The 10,334-nt window shown below is 36.0% G+C and overlaps 1 protein-coding gene across 3 annotated transcripts in view; it reads right to left on the bottom strand.

Moving 5' to 3' along the window:
- The window catches only part of KIAA1328 (KIAA1328 ortholog), a 227,412-nt gene that overhangs the window by 167,948 nt on the left and 49,130 nt on the right, over positions 1 to 10,334 (bottom strand). For all 3 annotated transcript variants that reach the window (XR_550841.1, XR_550842.1, XM_008577535.1), the window contains exon 3: positions 5,680 to 5,795. Coding sequence is in view for 1 of the 3 variants with exons in the window: in XM_008577535.1 (XP_008575757.1) it covers positions 5,680 to 5,795 (116 nt within the window). In the remaining 2 variants the exon portion in view is untranslated. The remainder of the gene's footprint in view (positions 1 to 5,679; positions 5,796 to 10,334) is intronic.

Raw genomic sequence — 10,334 nt, 5'->3', positions numbered from 1 at the left:
TCAAAGCTGTTAAGGTGTTTGGCAACCTACTTTTCTATGGAAGCGTACTTCACAAAGTTCATGAAGAAATACAATTAAAAGATAATATGAATCTTGCCCAGAACTTTCTGAACTGCCCTCATACTAGTAGACCGTAGAGTCAGATACAAAACCTCTTCCAGGGCCGGCCCGGTGGCGCACTGGATAAGTGCGCCGCTTGGGAAGCGCGGCGGCGCTCCCGCCCGAGGGTTCGGATCCCACATACAGACCGGTTCCCGCTCACTGGCTGAGCGAGGCGCGGGGGCAACACCAAGGGGTGCAATCCCGTTGCCGGTCCCCGGTCCGGTACGGGGGCAACACTGAGGGTTGCGATCCGTTGCCGGACACGGGAAAAAAAAAAAAAACAAAAAAAAATACACCTCTTCCATATCTCTTCTCTTCTATCTAGTCTTCTTCATTTTAAGTTTAGATTTTTAATTCTCCGAAAACTATTTCCAAGACTAGAAAATCTCCTGCCTTCTCTTATGAAGGGCCAGAAAGATTAATCAAAAAGAAAAGACCCTTTCTTTTGAAACTATGTCCCTTCTTATGAAAGTTATTTCTACTCTCTTTCCCTACCTTTCTACACCACTCCACCCAGGTAGACAGAGCTTCCTACAGCAATTCCCATCCCTGTTAAAAGTCTAACAGATGGGCCGGCCCGGTGGCACACTCAGTAGAGTGCGGCGCTTGAGAGCGTGGCAGCGCTCCCGCTGAGGGTTCGGATCCCATATAGAGACCGGTCCACTCACTGGTTGAGCGCGGTGCGGGCATGACACCGAGGGTTGCAATCCTGTTGCTGGTCACGAAAAAAGACAAAAAGGAAAAAAAAAAAGTCTAACAGATGATGGTGGCAGACCATGGTAGTCTGGCTCCTATGGCAGTGATGAGATTCATAGTTACACAGAAAGCTTTGAATACCTCTGAAGTATTACTGTTATTCAGAACCAATGATTTCTTTTACATAATTAGATAAAATTCTTGTGAATGTTCTCTAATCTAGTTTCAGCATAGACACACTGAGACCTCTGGCTTATACTAAAACAGTCCTCAAAAATGATTAAGGTTAGTTCCTTAATCTTAGAGTAAGGTTTCTGAAATGACCACCCATGCAATGAGCTCAAGGATATAAGTTTACAAGCACCTCTAAACCTCTTCAATTTACTAAGTCCCAACCAGAAAGATAATAGAAACAGACCAGAATGGGGGGAAAAAAATCTCCATCAGTCTGATTTCTGGTAGAGGAAATTAAAACTTGGTTTCTTCCCAATGAGCACCCAACAGGTCCAAGTGGTACACAGAAGTTTACCCTTCCATGGATATTAAAAGTTAAACAGAGAACAGATCAATTTCACTCTGCTACCAGGCCTCGAAGCAGCCCAAGCACTTGCATAACCTAATGAAAACCATCAAAATCCCTTCAAAGAAAGGCACAGAAATAAGAAACAGTGCGGCTAGTCATCTCATCCTTCATCCATATTAAAAGCAGTAAAATTAAGAACTGCTATCTTTTATTCAGTGCCTACTAAGTATGAGGCACTGCTAGGCTCTTTACACATATAACATATAAAGAATTTCAATGGGCCTGAAAAGAAGGCACTATTAGTCATCTACATATTATAGCTGAAAAAAAAAAGATTCAGAGAAGTTCACTAACTTTCCCAAGAGGTCAAACAGCTAGTCAGCACTAAAAAGGGATTTTGACTCAAAGCCCACCACGCTTTCTTCACTGTCCCTTCCCTTTTTATGCCTGTTAGCAAACATGAGATTTTAGTAATTTCCTTTTGCAGGCTTTTGATACCACCACCGATCTGAGTCACATGTTCTAGTAATACAATTAGCTCAAGTATTAATCAACTTTTCTAATACATCCTCTGTGTCCTATGCTATTACATACTAATGTGTTTCAGAATTATTGTTATTGGACATATTTCTCTTTAAATTTCAGATTTATCTCTCCTTTCATACTCATGAAGGCCAGGCAAAAATCAACTAGGTTTATCAGACTGCTAGGCTTTGTGAATGGCATATTCATTTATATGGTTAAGTTTTCTCAGGAAATAAGTCTTCTTTGTTCAGAGACTGAACATTACTAAGAATTTTTATGTTTAATAACAAATTCCCGGGCCGAGCCCATGGCACACTCGGGAGAGTGTAGCGCTTGTAGCGCAGCAGTGCTCCCGCCGCAGGTTCGGATCTTATATATGGATGACCGGTGCACTCACAGCGCTCACTGGCTGAGCAGAGTGCGGCCGGTCTCAAAAAGCACAAATAAAATAAAATAAAATAAACTCCCAATTTTCTGTGAGTAAAAATTCTTCAAAAGTCTGATCCTAATGCAAATATGTAAAATATCTTTTCTTTTTTACTAAGGCACTGGTCTGTGTTTGTATAGTTGAATAAATCAAGTTATTAGAACTTAAAAAAAAATGTAGTATAATATATCTTTAAAATGCCAAAAATCAGAATTCATGGATACAGTCCCTCACACTGAAACAGACTTTAAAATGATATGAAATTATGTGATTTCATGTATATGAAAGAGTCTGAATCATTCATGTATGATAGTAAATGTAACTGTAGTTTAAATTATATTATTTTAAATTATAACCTCGTTTTATGTTTCTAAGTTTTATACAGTTTTATGTACTGTAAAATCATCTGTATCAACCTTTGACAGGTTTATTTTGTTAAACGAGATTTGTACCTGAGCAATCTACTTGGAATAAAAATCACAAATGTCATCGTCATTGTTTTTATCATATCTTTCTTTCTCTCTTCTTTGACAATTCTTTGACAAGTTCTATAAATATCACCTCTCTTTCAGTGATTAAAAAAACTTCAATTAAACCAACTAAACCATTTCAATTTTTGAAAATGCTCTAACGGTTACTCCAACCCTCATTCACAATAAAGAATAAATGCTCAAGCCAAATCCCTTCTTCCCATGTATAAAAGAAATCTAACTATTTCACATGTCTAAGTCTTTGCCTGTATTTACATGATTTTTCCTGTCCTCTTTAAGCTTATAAGAAAAATAACAGGTCAGCAAACTTTTTCTGCAGAGTGTTAGACAGCAAATATTTTAGATTACTAGAGTCACAGGGTCTTTGTTGCAACTACTCTGCAGCTGGAACACAAAAACAGTCACAGACAGTACATAAAACAATGGATATGGCTGGATTTAGTTGGCACCCTACTGGTTTGGGCCCATGGCAGTAGTGTGCTGACCCTTGAGCTAAATCTTGGGGAAAACATAAAAAACAATGTCACTACAATCACCTAGGGTATTTCGCCTGCCAGAAGAAACCATTCATAGCCATGCTGAGTTTAGAATGCTTCAGCACTGAATAAAATTAATCTCCACTCAGAGAATGCTAAATATAATTAATGGCCCACTGAAATTAGATTCTACTATTTCAAATAGCCACACAATTTTGTTAAGCATATCACCAAACATTCCAACTGTGGCCAGGCTTTCTAAATTGTCCACTACCAATATCTCTCACCTTCTTTCCTTAACTTATCCCAATTCCACTAGATGCTTTTTGTCCCAGGAAGGTCAAAGTATCAGCACCTCTCCTCTAGACAAAAAGTGAATTCTAGGGCCAAGCCCTCTTTCCTTAACTTATCCCAATTCCACTAGATGCTTTTTGTCCCAGGAAGGTCAAAGTATCACCACCTCTCCTCTAGACAAAAAGTGAATTCTAGGGCCAAGCCCGTGGCGCACTCGGGAGGGTGGCGCACTCGGGAGGGTGCGGCACTGGGAACGCAGCAGCGCTCCCTCCGCGGGTTCGGATCCTATATAGGGATGACCAGTGTGCTCACAGCGCTCACTGGCTGAGCATGGTGTGGCCGGTCTCAAAAAAAAGGACAAAAAAAAAAGTGAATTCTATTTCCCCCACTTCTGCTAACAGAATTGGAGGCTGACTGCATTCCCAATCAATCTCCTCCTCCTTGCTGCCTTCCACTGTGTAAGTTGGACAAGCTAAATGCGCATTTTTCAGCCTCCCTTGCAACTTACCATGACCAAATCACAAAGTTCAGGACGATAAATATCATATGAAAGATCACCAGATGGGAGGTGAGGGGTGCTCTGAGGAAGTTTTATGTTTTTCGAAAAAGGAGAGAGTCATAAATGCCAGGACCTATTCCCGTTTTCTGCCTACCTTAATGCAAATGTGATGCCTAGAGCTGGAGCAAACATTAGAAAAAACTAAGAGAACTGTAGAGATGCCAGCACTGAAAATTTTAAGCCACTGAATCAATGCCAGAGGCCATCTATCTCCACAGTTCTTGTTATGTGAGGTGAAAATAGACCCTGTAAATCGAATTTTTGTTACAAATAAAACCATTCCTAACTTACCATTTTTTGAAAGTGTTAGGGTCCAGAGTCACTATTCCTCCTGAAAAAGTGAAAGAGCAAATATGGCTGAGCACAGTTAGTGATTTCTGACTAAACAGCATTCCCTTAACCTAGAGAGAAAAGTAGCAGGAAGAAAAACATAGAAGACAGCCTAGCCTGAGGGTTGACAACCTAGGCCAATGAACAGGCAAAGAGAAGAGAAGGCCAGAGATAATTATACAAGTGCTAGAAATGTAAAGGAAAAAAAAATGAAAACTCCTTTAGAATTGTGGGGCCAATAAACCTTATTAATGTCCTAATCAGCAAACTAATATAATAAGAATTCTCATTATATTAATTTCCTATCATGCACTTCCACTGTGAAATTCAGAACTCATTTTTCATAGTTATAGTCTTCTGTTTTTCAAGTTAATTTATCTTTATGCTTTCATTTCTCTGGTATTCACAAAGGCATAGTTACTATCCATACGACCATTTTGACACTTGATGAATCTTTGAAATAATTATTAACAATCAAGTTAATGACAACACTGCCAAGAAGGACAATGGTTCTTTCAGCATTCACACACTAATTTAGCTGGCAGATCACCTTAACTTTAGGCACCACCACTTCTCCTCTACATCAACACCACTGCATAAAATACCCAAAGATACGTAATTCTACCCATTCAAAAGAAACTTCAGAAATGCATTTAATTCACATACTCCTTAAAGTACAACTTTAACAGGTGTTTTAACTTTACTTTCATATAAACAATGCTATACACACACACATACACCCCTCTAGTTCTAAATCCAATAATTTTCTGCTCCATGAGAATAATTTGGTGGTTTTATTGTGTAGTGGAAACACTTATTAATTACAACATCTATACATTAGGAAGAATTTTTTTTCCCCATGATTTCAGAGGAGAATTCCTTAAGACTGTCAAAGCTTTAGTTAAAAAGAATACAAAATCCAAGGTGGTTTCAGGCTCAATTATAGTAGTGGAATAGAACTTAATAAAGTTCCAACACTACATTTTAAAGCCCAAATTTCTTATTGTCTTTTTTAGTTAACAAATATGTGCTTCGCAGCATAACAGCAGCAGCAGAACAGCTGGATGGCCTTATCAAGCACAAAGGAAGCAACAGCACATGCTGTTAAGTGTCGTTCTGATTGCCAAGAAATGGCAACACATGCAGATTCATTCCCTGTTATAAATTAGAACAATTATTCCTCTGGAGTTTACATTTTCTTCATAAAAGAGTCAAACTTTCTGCACATTAAAAAAGAAGACTTTCAAAAAGGATATCTTCCCTTTCTTTGATGATCAATTCATTCTGTTCTTCCAACTGCCTGATCTTCTTCTCAAATGATTCCTGCTCAGCTTTCAGTCGTTCTTCTGTTACTTCCTTTTCCTCACTTACTCTGAAAGAAATACAAAAAAAAAATTTTTTTTTAAAGCCTATCAGAATAAAATTAAGTATGTGCCTATGGTTGTGGTTTACCAAAACTAGATTTCTTCCAAAAGTATGCTGAATTCTTTAGGGATACTGTTATGTTTTTTAAATTAATTTTTTTTAAATTTAACCTCTCATAAGGCAGTATTCGAAATAAAATATGCATGTGATTTTTACACCAAAAATGCTTCTAATCATCAGAAATATCTTAAATATAGAGAGTCCTACAAAGGATGCAGGTGCTGAATTATAATCCGGGACAGAAAAATATTCCAGTTTTTAAATCACAGATTTCATTTTTCTCATTATCAAAGTAGGCACAACAAATTTATTTTGATTTAGATTGTTTTCACAATTTTAAAAATCCTGTCAATGAAATAAAAAACATATGCATCTTAAATATTTCACCAAATATACACTGACAATTTTACTATTTTCTTGATACTGATTCCCTGCATTCCTCAGTAGCATTTGAAGAATTGGACTGGAATAAAAAGATAGGAATAAAAAGGAAGGTTTGCACTACATTTATTCTTAGTCCAAAAAGGATTATAAAGTTAAAACACTGGCCAAAAGAAATCTGTATCATTTAAGTTTATCTCTAAAAAGTATTCCAACTGAAACCAAAAAAAGATGGTTTCTGACAAGAGCACAGAGGGAAAAAGTATCTTAAAAAAAACTAACCACTACTAAAATTCACAATTCACCAAAGCATATACAACCCTAATTTTCATGCTACTCTGTGTACAGAGTTGTTAACCCTGACTTTCTCTGTTACTGGTGCTTATTTCTCCAGAGAGAATACAACACATTTATCCTTCAAGATCACACACGGATAGATATAAATGAAATCTTCAGGGAATCTAAACCTTTCTTTGAGCTACTACATTTACTTTCTCCCAAACCTCTACTCTACCAGAGCAACTTTGGATTAACATAAATGCCATAGGCTTTTTTTTCTTGCTTGCCCTCTGGTAGAGATATTGAAATCAATGAGATAACCAAATAAAAATTAGAATCTTGAATGTTCAAGAGTTAAGTCCATGTGTCTTTGAAATGCTTTATGTGAAAGCACATAACACGCAGTAGTGCTCAATGAATGTGTGTGTTTCTTCTTGCTTATCATTACATTCAATTTCATTTCCCTGACCCATATTAGTTTAGCATACTATGCCTACAAATGGGACCCAATCCCTTCTTTCTAAGAGGGTAATCTTTAAGACTGATATATTTACAAGGAATGCAGACAACTAAACAAATATACACATATGAAGAGGATTTATACTATGTTATCAAGTTATCCTGCCTCCCTTGTTCCTATATCTTTACCATGCTTTCCCTTTTCTTGCCATTACTCTAAGCACACTTGTATTAACATCTTTCACAATAACTTTGGCAAAGTCTGCTTATCTCTCTCGGCATCACCTCTCTCACTCATAAAGGAAAAAGGCTAGACTAGACAATTCTAGAAAGCCTTTCTAGCTGAAGTTCTAGAATTTCCTTCACCATATTATAAATATCCTGATACTATATATATGCCCATTACATATATGAAGAGTGTTTGTAAAGAAATAAGAAAAGTTATCAAACATTTGGTCAGGGTACAAGGCAAATGATACTATAATCTAGGCAAAAGCTATGCACACAGGATGACAGAATAAGAAATATAAGAGAAATAGTAAAATGTATAAAGATGCAAAATTTGGCATGAGAACAGATAAATGAGAAACAAAGGAAGTGATGAATCTGTAGGATTTTGCATAAAACAAAGATGAAGTAAGTTATGCTATATATCGTGAGGAAAGAATAAACACTGTCAAGGCAGAAAATATGTAACAAAATCTCTCCCTGTTCACATTGGTAAAATCTTGAAGACGTCACTGAAGAGGAAAATCCATAAGCAGGTAAGGGAACATTAATTTTCATTTATTTATTAAAAATATTTACTGAATGCATACTATAAGAGAATAATTACAATAACTTTATTCAGTATAGGGTATCTGAAAGGGATTTAAAAAATGGCTCTACGTAGGTTGAATCCCATTCATAAAAGCCATATAAATATGAAGAATGCCTCCAAATGTTTCTTTACCAAGCAATGCTCCAGGATCATAAATAACAATAACAAAAAAGTAGATTGCCAAGTTTACCTTGACATTAGTCTAAAAGCAGAGCTTATCTCCAGAGCCTGTCCAGGACAAAAACAATAGGTATACTCCAACAATTACCACTTTGGTGGACCTGAAGGAGATCCATGAAAACCTCTGGCATTCATGAGGACAAAATGCTTGTACAGGTATATTCCATAATGCCAGAGTCTGTGATGAGCTTTTCCCAAAACTTAAAAATATTCTACTTGGATAAAACTACTCTTTTCTAAATTTAGTTTCTGGAATATGTTTGAAATACTTGTATTTGTTGCTATACATTTTTTTTTTTTTTTTTTTTTTTTGGCAGCTGGCTAGTACAGGGATTGAACCCTGGACTGTTGCTACACTATCAAACAGAGATTTAAAAAAAAAAATCTTTTCTGTTATGCTGCTATGACTAGAATAACTTTAGCAATTACTATTACAATTACTATGCTCTGGAACGCTATAAAATTAACAAGCTATATTAAGAACAAAGGGCAACACTACTTTTATAGGTCTACCTAAAGGTATGCATGGCTTCTTGGTAGTCCATGAGCATAGTTAATATAAGCAAGTATATTAATACAGACTTTAAATGCAAAGAACCTGCCAGTAAATGAAAACTCTAGGTTTGATAACCATTCTGAAATCTGTCTTCTTGCTTAATTTACGTTCAAGAACATTTCAAATGAGTTATATGTACAAGAAAACATTTGGTATCATGATCTACCTTTTTCATCTAAGCATTCTCAGACCACAAAGTAACATGAAAAGACCTAATCCTCAACCTCATTTAGAGTATAGCAACAGATTCATTAACAAAATGAGAATCTAAACATAAGAAAGGGAACTATTTGACTAATGGAACAAAAAAGTTAAAACCCTGGACAGGAGGATACAGCCAGTACTGGTTATTTACAAGGAGGACAATAGCCTTTTCATAAAGTAAGAAATCACTGTTGTCAACATTTATTTAATACCTTCAGAGCAATTCTCAAAAACTTCAACAAAATGTACTCTTACTGGGTTGGCCAGTTAGCCCAGTTGGTTAGAGCGCAGCCTTGTAAACGAAGGTCATGGGTTTGGATTCCCAAACCAGCCAGCCACCAAAAAAAAAAAAAAGTACTCTTATCTAACGAGAAAAGAGGATTCATACACTTAGAGGTGGGTGGTCAGGCTGAAAATGGTGCCAAAAGTACTGAATTTGTTTGAAGTCTTATATTTTACCTTAAATATTTCATACATGTACTTTTCCCCATTAAACAATCTTGTCTATTTTAATATAAAAAGTTTTCCACACTCACCTATTCTAAATTTTTTAGTAAAACTAATGTTCTAGAAAGAGATTTATTTTATGGTTTTGCAGATTCCTGATATTCTTCCAGATACTCCAGGGATGGGTATTTTTACACTAATGTGAAAGACAAGGTCAAGTTAGCAAAGCTTCTATCCCAAAGAGAATTACAGCTCACCTAATACTTAACCAGGTAAGTTTCTTCCCTTATTTAAAATCTCCCATTTGGGAGCTGGATATGCTGGTTGCATCTTGTAAATTACAAATAACAACTTAGTAAGATTTGAAGACAGAAGAAACAGATTTCATAGTACACCTAGCAAACAAACATTTTTTTAAAGGAAAGGTAACTGCATGGTGAAAAAGAAGGGATTTTATCATTAAGAAATATTTGAATGAAATCATCTTAATTCACTCTTTACAAATTTCAACATTCAGCTGTTATTTGAAATGTACTGACTAAAGGAACACAGATGCTTCCAGAAATCACAGACACAACAATCTATATCCAAAGAACATTAAGAACTACAAACTAATACCTCTTATGAATGTAGACACAAAAATCCTCAACAAAGTACTGTACTAGCAAACAGAATTCAGGTACATAAAAAAGGATTGTACATCATGACTAATTGGGATTTATCCCAGGAATGCAAAGTTGGATTAACATCCCAAAGTCAATTAATGTAATGTACCATATCAGTAAAATAAAGGATAAAAACCACATGATCATCTAAATAGACACGGAAAAGCATTTGAAAAAATCCAGTAGCAATTTATGATTCAAAGAAAAAAAAACAACACTCTAAACACTAAATAAATACAAACAGAAGGGAACTTCCTCAACCTAATAAAGGCCATCTATGAAAAACGTACACCTTACATTATACTTAATGGTGAAAGATTGAAAAATTCCCCCCTATGTTTAGGGACAAGACAAGGATACCTGCTCTCACCACATCAATTCAACATAGCACTAGGGTGATAGTCAAGGCAATCAGGCAAGAAAAAGAAATGAAAGGCATCCAGATTCTAAAGAAAGAAGTAAAACCATCTCTATTTCACATGACATGACTACGTA

This window comes from Galeopterus variegatus, unplaced genomic scaffold (assembly GCF_000696425.1).
Source record: "Galeopterus variegatus unplaced genomic scaffold, G_variegatus-3.0.2 Scaffold1528, whole genome shotgun sequence".
NCBI lineage: Eukaryota > Metazoa > Chordata > Mammalia > Dermoptera > Cynocephalidae > Galeopterus > Galeopterus variegatus.
The sequence above is the reverse complement of the archived record's forward strand: the minus strand, read 5'-3'. Positions and strand labels throughout refer to the sequence as shown.